At 36.0% G+C, this 17,170-nt stretch overlaps 1 protein-coding gene across 1 annotated transcript in view; it reads left to right on the forward strand.

Annotated features, from left to right (window-relative positions):
• Positions 1 to 17,170, forward strand: part of CDK14 (cyclin dependent kinase 14) — a 313,331-nt gene that overhangs the window by 183,889 nt on the left and 112,272 nt on the right. The window contains exon 10 of the mRNA XM_041466561.1: positions 7,159 to 7,252. Within this exon, the coding sequence (XP_041322495.1) occupies positions 7,159 to 7,252 (94 nt within the window). The remainder of the gene's footprint in view (positions 1 to 7,158; positions 7,253 to 17,170) is intronic.

A 17,170-nucleotide genomic window follows, 5' to 3' on the forward strand; every position in this document is an offset into this window, starting at 1 on the left:
TTTTTTAAATAGCCACTGGCATTAAAATAATATTAATGAAGATGTACATGCAATAGTGGTGTCAGGCTGGTGATGGAAATCAGTGTGTCAGGCTTTGTGATTTACTGCTGACAGCATTTGATACAGCAGAATTATATGAATGTATTATACTACCCACAACTGCATCAAAGAGTTGTGATAACCTTTGATATAGCTTGCTTTTTTTTTTTTCCCCCCTTGATGAGGACTTACTAGTAGCTAGGAAAATGGTTTTGCATTGCCTCTGGTGTAACTTGTCCTAATCCTTGAATTTTACAGTCCTTTGAAAGTCAATGCAAGGAAAATAGGCTTCAACACATAAAGGGTTTATGGATTACTAAAACCCATATATGAGTAACACAGAAACATAGGGAAAAAATCCCTAAATTAACCTGGTCTATTTGTTCCTTACAGGAAGAATATAATATTAGTAAATGAAGCCATTTAAAGAGGCTATTAAATCCATTTGATTCTGGTAATGCATACACTGCTGCTACATCTGGGTTGCTTACATCAAGAAGTCACTGGGGATATTTTATTTTGAAGTGCAGCTGTCTTTAAGCTGTGTTTGCTAACAGCTGGCAATTTTTTTTTGCATATTCTGTTGTTTCGCTTATTAAAAAATACACTCTGAGTCACAGAACAGGTAACCTAAGCAGTTATGGGCTGGGATATAGTTTAAATTCACTTTTATTAACTACCATTAGCTATGTTTAGTATTGTGGAAGAAATAAAGTAAAAACTAGGCCAGTAAATTTAGGGAAACCTGTTCATATGGAGTTTTTCTATCCTTTTATTAGAAAAATAAATGGTACGTGGGAACACACCACTTTTCACACATAGCCTGCTAAGAGTGTGGATTTGAGTGCTCACTATAATTCCATGCATGCTTTCATGGATATTTGACCAATGAAGACCTGCAAACGCAATTAAGACATTCATTACATAAAAATGGATTTTGTCTTAGACACAAATGCACCAAATTATGGTTTTTACACGGGGGACATTACAAAGGCATTTTTATCCTGTTTCTCTTGTAAATGATTTGCAGTGAGAGAAATGTGAGAGCAGTAGTCCCAGTATGCCCTGAAGAAATATTTCTTGGGGCCTGGGAGAAAAAACAGCATAGGGCAAATTAGCTCTTTTGCCCTTGATGTTCCTCAGGATTATGACTTCCACTCCAAAGAAATGCTAATGTGTAGGATTAGGGTATTAGGGTAACATTGCTGTAACTGTAAAGGTATTGTTAATTAAATTTCTCTCGCTGTCAGTGAGTTCTTCTAAAGTTTTATCAGCTGAATTAGCTTTTGATTGGAAAATTCTGTAGGCTCAGATTCATGGAAATGCTGTGTGTGAGGAACTGTCTCTATCTGTAGTTATGGAAAGCACATTTCAGTTCCTGAAATGCTGAAATCTGAAAACCACTTTTATCCATTTGCAACATCAGATTTGCTGTTACTTTTTCATTGCTAGAAATACATTTCATGTGAGTAAGGAAAGTACATTATAAAAGTACCTGGATGCAGAAAAGAAAACCAGGAAGTACATGTTCAACAAGAATGTGTTTACTGGCAAAATATTGCTCAAGTTTGAGAAGTATTTTATTTTCTTGAGCTTATTTTGACTCTGCTTCTATAGAACGAATGAGTCCAAAAGAAAGAATCCCACAAGAAGGGATCATGCACATTTTAATCCTTCATGAATATAGTATTTCTTAATAGAGAAACTGAGTATTGCTACAAAGCAAAAAAAAATTCTGGAGATTTTATTTCTAGGTATTCAGTGACACATGCAAGAACATGACCACTCTATTCTCTTGTAATTACACTTACTTCAAGTCTGACTGTAAAGAAATACCTTGAATTAACAAGTAAATTAATTTTCATTCATTGCATGTGCTTCCTGCACAAATTTTAATGTTTTTTTGTCATCATGAAAGGGAAATTTTTGTTTACTCGTTACTTCTGATGTGAAAACTGCTGTTTGCCTTATTGCCACTGTATTTTTATCAGGCTGTATCATCCATTAGATCTTATTTCTTATATATCAAAGAAAGATATTTCTTTCTTTGATATATAAGAAAATATATATCTTATTTTATATATAAAAATTTCCAACCAACATGAACAGACATGTTCATGAAAGACAAATTCCAACCAGCTTCAGCTTTTGTGGGTATGCCGGCAGTCTGCCACAGTAGAAATAAATCAGATTTTTTGTCAGTTAAGGAGAAAAAACTCCCTTGCTTTACATTTCCTTCCCCCAAAATTTGTTTTCAAATTGTGTTCATAAGAAAGATGATAAAGAAACATGACCTTTTTTCCCTGAATAAATGAGACAAGATAAAAATCTCTTTGCCCTTACAACATGTATATTACTAGGATTTTAAGGAAGATGGTACAGTATTACATCTTGGTGACAAATCCATAAAAAAGTAAAGCACCAGGATTTTGAAAGGGAGAGTATGTAGGTTTTCTGGGGTTTTGTTTGTTTTTTATTTGTTTGTCTGCTTGCTTTTTAATTCTGATATATTTAACATTACAAACAGTGTGTACTTTGGGAAGCTTGAATGAAAACTCTGTTGCTCCTTTCAGAAATCTCGCTGGGGATTACTGAAAGGAATTACTTGGCTTTCATAAAATGCCTTCCTCCTCTGAAGCCAAACCCTGCACACAGAAAACAGGCTTAATGACTAGATAAAAATATTATGTGAAGACCCAGGATAGGTTTTCACTGCAAAGATCATGCTGAATATTATCACCTGCACTGAGCCTGCTACAAAGCAAATCTGTACAAGGCAGAATATTCAACACTTTAAAGCATATATAGTAAGAATATAGGGTTTCCATATACTTGATTTAAGGATAAACTAAAACTTGGTTTGGAAACAGCTCCTCATTCAGGAGAGTGCCTGTACTTTCTTTTATGGCTTCATCAAGAAAAGTCGTAATATTAACTGAAGGAACCATCCCTTATAATCTTTTATATATTGTTCCTTACCAAAGCTGTTATGCTTCTTTTTGTTTGTTTAACAGTATTCAAGTACAGAGATTATGGAGATTCTTGTAGCAATGAGGATCTTTGTCACACAGGAATGTGAATCCCTAAGCCAAACACATAAAACCAATCCACCAGTAAGCAAGTTAATTTTAAGGGAATACCCTTCTAAATTATAAAAGCTGTGCAGAAAAAAACAAAAAAAACCAAAAAAAAAAAAAAAAAAAAAAAAAAACCAACAAAAAAATAAGGTTCCTGAGGATCTTTACTTCATTTTTAAAGGCTCATTTACTATGTCAATTGAAATGCAAGAGAAGCCATTCAGCTGTGCTAGTAACTCTTACTCTGTATAAGGCTGTACAGTGACAGCCAGAGTCCCAGGAAATTAAGCAGGACAATAGAGAGCAATATTAGATGGCATGGCCATCTAATGGTCTCATCAATATATCAATAGGTTTAGTCATGCTTTTTGTCATGAGAGAGTAAACCACCCATTTCAGCATTATATGGCTGTCACTTTTACTTTGCAAATTTATCCTGTGCCATTGCATTGGAAAGATCTCTGAACAACATTGCAGCATTTGGCTTATTTATCCAAACTCAGAAGTCCTATAAAGAGAGTAGGAAAATCTGAACTGAATACACCAAAATTTGTTAAGGTAATATTATTTTGTCAAAAATTATTTATATGTGCTTCCTGAAAATGTCATTGTATGCTGAACGTGCACAAATTTACCTAAATAATGTCTCCCTTGGAGATGCATGCACCTAAAAAGCCTCTATTTCGTATTTTAAGAAGTAATCATTGCATCATTGAAACTAGAGCTGGGACTGGTGTATGAGATCATCCTGTCCACTCTACTGTTAATGCAAGTCTGTTTCCTGAAGAATATTCTGAAGTATTTCAGCTTGTCTAGTTTTACATGACTGTAGCTGGGCTTCAAGGCCATTGGGAGACTGGGCGATAGTACAATTATTAATTGCATTTTGCTAAGACTCACCCTAAAATTTCTGTTTCCTAAAGGCATTCTGCTATTTCTAGTTATACTATTTTGGATCTACCTACCATTCTGGGAACAATTAAAATCCTAATCAGTTCTTCCTCATCCTTAGTTTTGCATAATTTTAAATACAGAGTCATCACATTCTCCCTTGTCCCTTGGGTTTTCTTGTAGCCAAGAATGACATAATTTTCTTAATTTTTTCCTCAAAACCCAGTTTTTCTGACATTATAATAGTTTTTGCTTTGTTCAAAAACATCTCTAAACTGTTTAAAAGTTTGTGAGGTCTACAAAAACAAGACAAAATTTCAGGGCCTTGCAGAGGTGTTATTTATTTTCTCATTTACAGTGTGTGCACTTGCAATTTGCAATGCAGGGATCCTATTACAGACTCAAGTTTCTACTTACTGTGATCCTAAAATTCACCAATACCACTATGACATCTAAAATACCATCCAGCCATCTTCAAGCCTTTATATGCTGTTATGGCTTTCTGGGTCATTCCTATCCATTTCCTAATTCAATGTCATACTTTTTCTGTATTACTATTTTCCTTTTTTCAGTATTCATTTAAACTTCTCTTTCTGTTGACTTACTTGTCAATGTGCTGAGCACTATAAACTTTGAAACCAATCATAACCTTAATTTTCAAGTGGGCTGAAGGGAACAGCAGTCGTCCAGCTCACATCTTGAAGGTGCTTATAATTTCTCTCTCCAAAGATTATAATAGCCTTTTGATTTTTGTATTAGGTGTTTGTTTAACTCCAGTACTCTTTTATTTCAGCTTGTCACTAAATGGAATTCTAGGCTGCACAAAAATCCAAGACATATATTAGGATATAGGATATATATAACAGGATTCTTCTTTCCAAGAAGGAAATTTTTCTTCAGTTTTGCTTGCTGTTCTTACTTGGTTTTTTTAAATTTTTTTTTCTTATACTTGTGTCAGAACCAGTAAAAGTGGACAAATTTATTAATAATGTAAAACAATGCAAAATTTGGCAAAGTCTTCCTGCTGCCCTTACCACATTTCTGTTCAAACAGCTAGATGAAGATTCTCTGCAGGTTTGTATATGCTCTCAAGTGATATGCTGGCTTAGTCAAATGCCTGTTTTCTGGTAGCAAGAATAGAACTGTGATCCTTTTTTCTTTCTAAGTTCAATTGTTTTATTGCTCATCTTGAATAAATGGCTCCTGGCTAAAATCTCAAATTTTTCCTTGCCTAAGATGCTGGTACAGTTTATAAGCATTTGACAAAGATATATTGTGCCTATCTGTGCCTAATGAAGCACTAACCAGACTAAATGATGAATGACAGTTTAATCAATTCAGTTCATTTAGTAACCAGCAGAAGCATATGGAACATAAATTTTAACCTCTCTTTTATAAACACCTGATTTATTCTAAAATTTGCCTACAACTGTGTTTTCTTAAAGTTTTCTTCCACTTTTCTATGCTATGAGAAGCTTTACTTAGTATATCTATGCTCTGTGTGGTAGAATAAGAAAATGGCGATGTATATTTAATTTTATTCTTCAAAAATTTGACTAGCAACCCTCATTGTCCTGGAATGTAAAATTGTTTCATTATTGAGTATTTGTCAAAGCCTGAGAGATGAGTAAATCACAGGTTATTTACTGATACTTTTAGTTAAGTAGTATCTGTAAGTACTCAGCTCCAGTCTTAACAAAAATATGCAACCTGCTTTCATTAAGTTGTTTTATTCTAGAGCCACTTCCTCAGCAATATATGCACACAAATCCTAAAATTAAATGCTGCTTTCTGAATGTACCATCATGATGCATAAGCAATGAAAAAGTATGTAATTACTACATTCCAAATAATTTACTTCTGAAAACAAAGTTAAATTAGAGGTTATTGCTGGAATTTTGCTGATACAGAAACAAGACTCTCAATTTTAGGGGGAGGTGGTGCTGTAGTTAGTGTTGCAAATTCTTAGTTCATTTTGATATGTTTTGGGGATTTAAACATATTATTACTTTGAGTGAAGAGTGTTTTTGTGTGGCTGCTTACACAGACATGGTTGTACAGCATATGTGGGTGTTTGCATATGAAAGTTGTAGAAAAGTGTATGCAGAAAAATGCAATTGAAGAAGTTGAAGTATATAATCAAATTCTGCATCCTATTGATAGCCAAAAGGGAAGTTTTCTCGTAAAATTATTTTTGCTGAGGGAACAACCAACTCTTGAGCTATTTTCATCTAGAAAAGATACAAGTGCAAGTTCGTAATTTGCTTTCCTTGTGAGATGCAGGGAGTTTATAGTTCATCTGGAATTTGAGATGGAGTCACAGAAGCTTTCCTCGACCTTTGAGAATGCATTTTTGTGTTGCAGTTAGTGTGCCTCAGATATTTTTGCTGTCTGATCTCCCAGTACATCTGCCACTGGCTTTGCTCAGTGGGATGAGGGGGACTCGTGTGGAATAGGTTGTGTGGGAAACCAAGGACAGGAGCTGTAAAGGAGGTGTCTGTTGTGGGGAAGGAAGGAGCCCATGGAGGACCATGCAGGACCCATTGCAGGACCCCTCAGCCCATTGCAGGAACTCTCAGCCAGAGCTTCTGGGGAATGGGGTCAGCAGCTATGGGCTTTGAGCTTCCTTCAGTTATGCTGGAAGAGGGGAGAAGAAAGTCCAAGCAAGTACATCCCCCAAGCATTTGGGTAGTATTTAATTCAGTGCCTGTGGACAGCCACTTGCCCTTTTCCATTTTACTCACCTTTTCCCAGATTCTCCTCCTCCTATGCTAAGTGTGGTTCCATGTCCTTGGTCTGTCCCTGTTCAGCTTCTCCCAAGGATGCTCTCACTGCCATTCCCACATCTCCAGAGTTTCTTTAGGAGCATGACTCTTCTGCTTGGGAAGCACTAATACAAAAATCAGCAGCTGTGCCTTTATTGGTCTCAACACTCACCAACCATATTCCTGCTACCTCTACACATTTCTTCAAACACCTGAGAAGTGTTCATTTGTATACACTGATTTTAGCAAATGCACGTCTGTCCTTCCACCTAGCGTCAATTTAAAACAATTATTTAAATACTGGTAAAGGATACAAAAACATTGTTGTTGGTTTTTTGGTCTATAAAAAATCTTTCTAACCTTGTCTTTATTTTTTCCTTCTGTAGGGGAGTGGGTTGTATCTTTGTAGAAATGATTCAAGGGGTCGCTGCTTTTCCAGGAATGAAAGACATTCAAGATCAACTTGAAAGGATATTTCTGGTGAGTTCTTTATTGCTAAAGTAAGATTACAAAGGATCAATTAATAAATGTTCACATATTTCTTTGTGTTAGGAATTAAGTTACTGATTGAGTCAAGGATCAGAAGCCCAGTCCACAAGCTAGATACAGTTTACTTGATATGTTTTGTGTAAAAAGTTCTGTTTATTATTTTTTCACCTATTTTTTTGTTGTTGTTTTTCAAAGAGGTTTATGCAATTGTGGAAAAGCTTTCCAAATGTAAGGTAATGGAAATCCAGACAGTTTTTCATCCTCACTTTGCAGAGGATAGCTCTGGATGGCCTTATGGATCTTCTACTAATATTGTAGTGTTAATGTCAAGCATTTTTTGTTATACAGATGTATAAAGGAAAAGCAAGAGAGGAAGTAGGTGAGAAACATAATAGGAACATTGAAATCATGCTTATATTCAGATTCAGCAGGAATCCTTGACTACCGCTTCTGCAGCCTGGTTAGGGCCTTCATGCGGGTTGCTCAAAGGCACTGATGTCACATTTACATTGGCAGTGAAAGAAAAGGTAATTTATCTCAAGAATAATGATAGCTCATATATTTTTCTACCCAGGGTTGTGGTTTTTGAGTTTTCTTTGTTTGCTTGGGATTTTATTTTCATTTGCTCTTTCTTCTATTGTGCTCTGGGTTTGGCAGCTCCCTTACAAAAGGTTCAGAAACAACTTTTCTTGACCCCCAATAAAGGTTTATATCTATTTTCTGCCCTCCTGGGAGCTGTGCTGTCGTGGAGTGGGTTTGTTCAGGGAAGGCACTGCTGACCAGAGTGGCTCCTGGTACTGCTAGGTGGTCATCAAGGAAAATATCATAGGAGCAGCGCTTGCCCTGACGTGTCAATCTCTGCATTGCTTCTGACCATAAATTTAGAGGGGAAACATGAGCATACCCTTGCTTTCAAAGGTTATTTTGTCAGTAGTCATTTATGTCAAATGCAGAGTATTTATTTGGTATTCTTTCTTGGTCCATGGGGAGAGGAAGAAAGTGTTTCATAATACGTTTAAAAATTTTACATTCTTCACTTTATTCGGCTTTGCTTGCACTATGTCTCTTTTGTTGGGACATCAGGGAATTTAGCAAATGCTTTTAGGAATGACTTATGAAAAGTATCTCTCTAAAACAAGGCCTTACTTGATTGTGATATAAATATAACTCATTTTCTGCAAAATATTTGGTTTTTCTGCCCTGTTGGCTAATACCCTGAAAATTCTGTGCTGTGAAAGAATAGCTGCGCTGCAACATAGACTGGGAGCAGCAGTTCTGAGCAGTTCCTGTGACATGTCTCATTGCTTTATTTGTTTGCCAGCTTGTGTATTTTAAGCTAGCAACTTCTGAGCCAGTTTCTGGCTTGTGTTTTTTTAACTAATTGTGCTTTTGATTTATTAATTTGAATTTTTTTCCTTATTTATAGAACACAAAATTTTGAAAGAATTAATTCCTCCTTGGGGCTTCATCTCATTTATTGCAGTAAAATTGTATTGACTGTTTTTGCTGTTGAAATTGAGGGCACTTGTAACAGCAGAAATCAGGTTCTTCCTTTAGCAGGGCCTTATTTGCAATTTATTGTATGAGATTGTAAGATATAATGTAAAAAGTGATAGTGATTGGTGTATCATATAAATCTATTTTTGTATGCCTTTTGTAAACCTTTTGTATATTTCTATTTTTTTTCTCTATCCTCACAACTATTTGCAAGTAAAAATGCCAAGATAAATGCAATCTAGGATGAATTTTGGAGCCTGCCAATTATTTTAAATTTTGTTTTTAAACTGCAGTTGCAAATACTGAGAACAGTACTGAAATAACAAGTGATAATTTATTGATACTCTTTCTTTAATTTGATCTTTTGCAAACCATCAAATAAATAGATAAAATTTTGGTCTGGATGTTTTATGGTCCATTGCAAATCAGAGTTAATTTTAAATCCCAATTAATTAGGCTTTCTAATGGTAGTGTCTAGTTACCATTAGCTAAACAGTTTCAGTGCGTGACTTCCTAATGTACTCTAAGCATCATTAAGGCTTTAAGTTATCTATTTAAAAGTTATAAACCAGAGGATTATTCTTGTTTGGTTTTGTATTTGAACAGAGGGATTAAATTCATTAATTCTCCAGTGAATCATATATAGTAGGGTAGTTAATAGCACTGAAGGACAAAATGAATCAGGTTGTTTTACCAGATACCCAGTATGATTGACTCCCACACAGTGAGCACTTACACAGCTCTGAAAGAAAACCAGCCAATAAAAGACTTTTGCAGAAAGAGTTCCCACAGTTCATGTTTTCAGCATCCACCAGTGACAGCTTTCTTGTAACAGAGGCTTTTCTTCTGAAAATGGTGGAAGGCACAGTCCGCCTTCACTCTGACCCAGTAATCCTTGTACAGTTCACACCTTGTACACAACTTGGAACAAAAAGGAACATTAATCTTCATCATATCTGCTGCTGTTGTTGCTGCTAGTCATAGCTGCATGTCCTTAGTGTGTAAGGAGCCAGGCTGCAGCTCTTAGGGAATTGGTTACATTGTAGTAGGAAACTGGAAAAATGTAAGAAATAGTAGCCAAGAAAAGTGAATAAAATTTAACGTCAACAACAGTTTAAAAATCCTAAATGGCTGTTTGATTTCCTATTGTTTAGTGGCCATTATTATGTAAATGAAATTAAAATACATTTTATGTACGTTGCTTTAGTGATTATCAAGTTGAAGTCAGACAGATTCTCTAAATGTTTTTGTGTATCTCTACTGCTGGCCTTGTTCACATATCTACATAGCAAAGATAGATGCAACACAACACACCACATATGTTTCTTCCTCATTGTGAATGGTGTTTATTTACATTTTGTAACAGCTTAATTAAGTGATTGTGTATAGTAGATTGAGAACAGTGGTCGATCTTTCAGTTTTGTTTAAGGACTTTTCTCTTTAAGCTTGTCTCTGCTGACTTCCTTTGATTCAGTTTGGGGGTTTTTAAATGGTAATATACCATGATTCTCTATTTCTGTTACAGCAGCTGTTTTTAATAAGCGTACTCAGGTTTTATTACAACCACAGGCCTCAATAAAATAGCAAGGGTTTGTACACAGGATCTGTTCTCAAATCAGACCAGCAATTGGAATTGTTGATGAATAAGCAGCTGCAAGTTGTTAATGTCACACTTTGGATCTGACAATACGAATTCTTTTTCCTACCTAAAAGTGTTGATAAGCTCTTTTAAAAACACTGTGCTTACCAAATGGGACTCACACATATAAGTAGGTTGCTTTTTTAAAGAGATTTAACAATGAATAAAGTGCCTTAATGCAGAGGTGTTTTCGTTTAATCAGTATACAATTACGTTTTCGCTCCTGCTTTTTTTCCTGCATGTTGAAACTGAGGTCACTTTCTGATTGAAATGTGTCATAGAAAATAAGAGAGGAAAGTGTAGTATCATAGAATTAAATCATAAAATCATTAAGGTTGAGTCTAACCTTTGACTGAATACCACCTTGTCAGCTAAACGAAAGCATTAAATGCCATGTCCAGTCATTTCCTGAACCCTTCCAGGGATGGTAACTCCACCACTTTCCTGGATAGCCAGTTCCAATGCTTGACAACAATTTCAGTGAAGAAATTCTTCCAGCCTGATGTCCAGCCTGAACCTCCCTGGGCACTTGAGGCCATTTCCTTTTGCTCTGTTGCTGGTTTTTGTAATTACAGCCTGAAAGATCTAACAAGTCTGTTGCCTCAAAGTTAAACTAATGTGTCATCATCATTTCCAGCAAACCTTTTGCTTTGCCATTCTCTGAGACAAGCAGCTTGGGTTTTTGTTGCAAGATGCTAAGTCTGATGGACTGAAGACATGAAGTGGTAATCTTAGCATTTCTATTTGGTCTTGCAATACCTGCACAAGACAGGATGAAACTTTGATCAAGTGCACATTGAGCAGTAAAATCATGAGAATAGGAAAAATATGTGAGGCAATCTGTTGATTCAAAATAAAATTGCACAAAATTGGGAAATAGCATTTGGCTTCTGATAAGGAGTAGTTAAGATCTTTATCAGTAGTTTATTCCTGTTGATCACTTGTTAGCATACATATAAGCAAACTTGAGGTTTTCACATCAAGGAGAATGTGGCATTGTAAATATAAAATTTAATTATGTCTAGATGTTCAAGCTGCACAAAATGCCTTCAAGCTAGCCCCGTACCATAGAAGAATTGACAGCTCCTTGGATCTGGTGATGATCAGTATGAATTAGTTGAGTGTTAAAGCTGATTACACTGAGCAGCCTGTAGTATGCTTGTGCATGCCACACTGGAGATGGCAACTAAGTTACAGCTCTGATTTTTATATAAGCATGTGCTTTTATAGTTGTTGTTCTTAACAGATTCAAAACAGACCAGAGTTGAATCTCTTGTGTTAGCTAATTTTTTCTTTGGCAGAGATTTATTTTTTTTTAAGTGGAAAGGTATTTCTGTCTTTTCTGTTTTACATGAGCTTTGTGAGAGCCACAATTGATCAAAGTGAATTTTCCTTCCAGGCTCTGAAGCCTTTCTGATAAGGGAATAATCTGTGCATTGCCTGAACTTTAGCCTTGGTGCCACTACACTGCAAATTAGGTTTCACTGCAAGAATAATGTACAAAGAGTTCTCCTGGTACTTTGTAGCTCTCTGAACAGGCAGGACAATGGCATTTAAAGGCTGGTTTGTCTGAAAATGGGAATTCTCTCTGCAAACATGGTTGTGGGAAGCATGTGCACCACAGCAACATCACACTGCAGGTAGGGTGGCACAGCAGGAGTGGGAAATGGCAGCCAGAAGATTCTGTATTTCTTGACACGCATATTGAACAAGCTGAGGACTCCTCTCTGATATTGGATGCTATTGCTCTGTAGGGTACCATAACACACAGTACTAAAAAGTAATTAAAAGGGAACAGTATGCATTGAGCCCAGCAGCCTGATCTGCGACACCAGAAATGCCAGCTTTCCACATGGAGCTGTGCAGCAAAACACAAGAATTTGCCATTTCAGATAGCTATGGAAAGTGACATTTTAATTTCAATGGGAATGAAAGTGTTTCTCCCATTATTGAAGATTTTAAAGGCTAACAATATTGTTTTTTATACATATTTGCACACAGACTTGTGACATATGACTACAAGCCTGGAGTGTCTTGTAATGCAGGCTAGTAGTGTTTCCTCCACATCTGATCTTAACAGGCATTTGTGAAGCTGCGAATCTTTCTCCCTGTAGTTCTGTGTCTGAAGGTTTGCTTCATGCCACTGACATCCTCTGAAGCCTGAGATAATACTTTTCAAGAGCTTTTAAGCTTATGATGGACCCAAAGAAAATGTGCTTTCTGGTACATTGTATTAGTAGTATCTTTTGGGAAGATAGCAATGCTAAACCCAAGGGAGGAGCACTTTAAACTATTGGATTTTGAAGTTCATCTGTGTAACAGGTACTTAGTCAAATTTTTTGGTGTTTTTTGTCGTGGGCTGAAATTTTATTTTGTGTAGATATGATGTCTATGGTGCCATCTATTCTTCTGGCTGGATGAATCTATAGTAATATAAATGTAATATTGTTCTTGCTTAGAGGGCAAAGTTTGTGTTTTCCTCCCATGTCTTTCTGTTTGCTTCCCACCAATGACTTAATGAGGAAAATGAGGGGGGTTTTTGAAACTAATTAATTAGAAACATGATGCTGAGTTCTATCTTCTATAACACAATACATATGTAGAAAAGTGCAATCCTGCTAGTAAATCAACCTCTCCTGTGCTTTACAACAATATGCAAAATATTTTACTTCTTTTCAGCACCACTGAAAATTAATTACATAAATAGCAGGCTTCTCTACCTGTGGGTCTTCTCTTTGAAGTTGTTAGCACTTACTCAGTATTTTACCGTACTTGCCTGCAGGTTTTGCACTGATACCACTTTTACAAGGTTCCTCTCTGGGCTTTATGTCTTATGCCAAACTTCAAATGAAAGTAATTCTAAACTAGGCAAGTATGAGTGAAATTAACCTTTAAAGTGAACTTTTAAAAGCAAAGTAAACCTCCTATGTATTCTTGCTTTGTAAAGGATTCTGGTAATTTTTAAAATTTCTTGTTATGGAGTTTCAGCTCAATTTTTGATCTCTGACTGCACTATATTGTTTTGTTTATTACTGTGTGAGTAGACTTTTTCCCATATATCAGGGCACAAGGTAAATTATGCTAATTTGCATTCACTTTTTAATGAAGAGCTCCCATCCTCAACATGTCTGAGTATCAATAGTCTGTGCTGTTCTTTGCCTCATACCATTAAACCCATATGGTACTGGGCAAACAAGCTTGGCCCAGGATCTAAAAACAGCAATGTTGTAAAAATGTAGGACAATTTCTAGAGGAGTATTGCCTATGTGTGTTAGGAAAGGAGGCTTTAAAAAATATGTATCTCAAACTCAAACTAATAAAAAATGCTAACATTTCTATTAGAAATTGGGACACTCCATCTCCCATTTACCCATGTTTAAAATCATAAAAATACCCACTGGTGTATTGTGGACACTTTCCAGGGGAACTACCAGCTGGCAGCAGGAGGGAAGAGAAGGAGACAAAGTAATAAATTAATGTGTAATCCCATCTTTTTGCTTTGAGAGTTGGTTGGATTTCAGGCAAGCCAGTCACAAAACCTCATGCACATAGGTGTCATCTGCCTGCAAGATGTTCCTGTCCAGCCTACTAATTATGAGCAAAACCCTGAGCATGGCTGGGCTGGCATTGCAGAAGTGTGGGTTATTATCATCTTGGTAGTGCAAAACATGAGGAGTAATTGGCTATCAGAAAAAGAAAACAAATTTAAACATGGTTCAGTGGAAAACAATGGCTTTGTGGTTTTCTTTGGAATGAGAATGTTTACTTTCTGCCATATTTCAGCTGCTGAATGAGAAATGGGCTATAATTATACGGAAGCATTGTTTCTTTTCCAGACTTGCCTCTAGCCTTTGAGAGGGTGTTTACAGTCAATACATTGAAAAAAAAAAAGTGATGAGACTCAGCTGGTACAAATCAGTACCTGGTGTAAATCAGTGCACTGATTTACGTCTTTGCAGGCACCTTCCTTCTTGGCCCCTTACACCACAGAAATATCTTCTTTGCCATGTAAAATCCCTCTCTGTGCTTGTTGTGTCCACGTGTGATATGGAGCTGTAATTGCAAACAATTTTGCATGCAGGTGACACTGAACAGAAAAACAGTTGCAAGCTATTTGTGCGCTTGTGGGAGCTGAAGCCCATTCTGAGCAGAAGCGTTTGTCTGCTAGCAAAAAATTTATTCTACAAGATAATATATTACTATAAAAACCACAGACATATTAAAAAACTTACCCTAGTATGCTGGCTTTATTTGCTAGGAGAGATAAATTAGCAGGTATCAAATTGTCACATTGCTTTTTCTTTCATAAGTTAAGAAAAAATGTTCATTGCACTTGAATATTCCGTTTTCCCTTTCTTCTTTCACTTGTGTTTGAATTGCACATTTCTTGTCAAAAGTGAGTTTTCTGTATAGCATCTTGAAGGCCAAAATTGTTTATGATCTGTAGCAAAAGCTGGAACATCCTTAAGGTTAAAAATGTCTAAAAATCAATGTGAGGTTGTTTTAGATGATGGTTTTGGGGATGGGTTGTGAGAATATAAGATTGATATGTCTTGCCTGTTTACATGTTTCTTAAAAGTCTTCAAGAATAATAGCCATTTTCTTCTGTCCTCCTTAGAACTACTAAAAGTGGATACCTCTCTATCATGGTGTCTGGGAGAAACTTCCCCTTCAGCCCATGCACATGCTTTGAGGTACCATTTGCAGTAAGCCTAATTTGAGTAAAGTTAGGCTTTAATACCCATTTCAGTGTTTCCATTATCAGTCCCCTAGACTAGGTATTCATTTAGCAAGATGCTAAATGCATTTGACATAAGATGTCTTCAACTATCATTTTCACAAGCTGCTGATCCATAGTGAGCTAAATGTAAATGTTGAGATAAGCTTAGTGATTTCAGGAGGCTTCAAATTTTCGAGGGGCAAACATAAATACACCTTGATTAGGATAGCTGCTTTTCTAGTTCATTAAATGTCTATAGTTGAATAACTTGGGCATAAAATTTTCATATGTTGAAATTTTTTATAACCTTGTCCAAGTTTTAATTACACATGTAAAAATGTTGTCACACAATTTCTGTGTGTCCACTATTTGTGTGTTGCCATTTCTTATGAGACTTGCACAGAGAAAAGAAAATCCTCCTGACAAAATCAGTATTAATAAGTAGGAAAAGGGAAAAGAAAGGGCTATAGAAATGAAATGTATTTTGCTGCATAAGAAAATGTAAAAAAAAAAAAAGAAAGGAAGCCTTCATAAGATACTGAGAGTAGAAGAATTACCTGACTAGGATCTTAATGCAATAGGTATTCTCAACTGAGTGTGAAATAAATAGAGCATATATGAGCTATGCAGTATTATGTTTTATTCTTTTGCTTTGGTTCTTCCTTCCACAATCTTCTAAGCTCTCAGTTTAAAGTGACTTGGAGGCTAAAGCAGAGCAGGATTCTCCAGCTGTCAGTTGCAGGAAGAAAAATGTTCTGTGTTTGCTGTTTGTCTTTGGAGTGTGCATATATATCACTGTGTAGCTGTATTTCTGGCAAATGAGGTCTGTTTCCAAGTACATCACAGAAAGCTAACAATATATTTTGTGACACCATAGTAAGAATTCTTCACAGTGCTTTCTCAGGGCAGAATAGGACCCATATGGCTGCAATGCAAACTCTCAAACCTGTTGGTGATGGAGCAGAACGGCATAAGGTAAATACTTAGCAAAGAATGTGTGCTACAGCACGTATGTTCTCATATAAATATGATTACCCTGATGAGTACGAATCAAAGATTTTTAGCATCTGACTTAGAACACTGGAATATTACAGTTGGATTTCTGTATCTTTTTATAGGTGAGAAATCAATTGACTTTGTAAGCTTTCAATTTGATTAAATTTTATTACATTATAAAGAGGGATTTATTACTTTAGAATAATGCCTACTTCCTTTCACAGCACTTTTTAAAATATTCTAAATCTACTTCTTTTTCAAAACGGTGTTATTTGAATTATAACTAATTTTCATCTTAGAACAGATTATATTTGCATTTTTAACCTATGTATGAATGTGATTGTATTAAATAACTGGTAAGTGTGCTGTTCTCATAAGAGAAACAAAAGTACATAAATTTTGCATCTCTGGACTGACCCTTCATGAAAATCAGAGGGAAAGCAGCCAAGGACTTTATCAATCCTTTAAGTATCCTTCATGTCTCATCTTGGTGAGCATTCATAAAACATATTTCCCTAATTACTTAAAAAGAGACCTTAATAATTTGGATGTTTGAGATGCTGTACATTTTGGTATAATCTGCCCTGGTCTGATGGCTGAGCTGTGTGGTTGATGACATTACTATGCGGCTGAGCCAGCTCATTACAGTGGGTTAGTGTTCCTCCTTCCTCTTGGAAAGGGAGGGGTGGGGATGAGGCCCTGCTGACCTCACTGCATCATATCACTTTATCAGCTGCTCAGCAGTTCAAAGCAGTTCAAACTGTACCTAGGGAAAATCATCTTTTGTTTGTTTAACTGGTCTTTTCATGAAAACTCTGCAATACCATATACCATAAAAAAAAAAATTCAGACCAGTGAATGCTGAAAACTGAGGGTAGTGAAACACCTGTTTGCTACTAAAGTCATCTCTTCACTGGGCTTCATTAACTTTCAGTAAAATGTACTTTCAATGCAGCTTCCTACCACTTCTGCTTTATAGTATCTTCTTCTTGCTAATGTTTTCACGGTTTTGTTGCTTTTGTGGCCTCTTAAATAGCTTAATAATAACATTGTGCTG

The sequence above is a fragment of the Pyrgilauda ruficollis genome, unplaced genomic scaffold (assembly GCF_017590135.1).
Source record: "Pyrgilauda ruficollis isolate IOZ18807 unplaced genomic scaffold, ASM1759013v1 scaffold2, whole genome shotgun sequence".
NCBI classification, from domain to species: domain Eukaryota; kingdom Metazoa; phylum Chordata; class Aves; order Passeriformes; family Passeridae; genus Pyrgilauda; species Pyrgilauda ruficollis.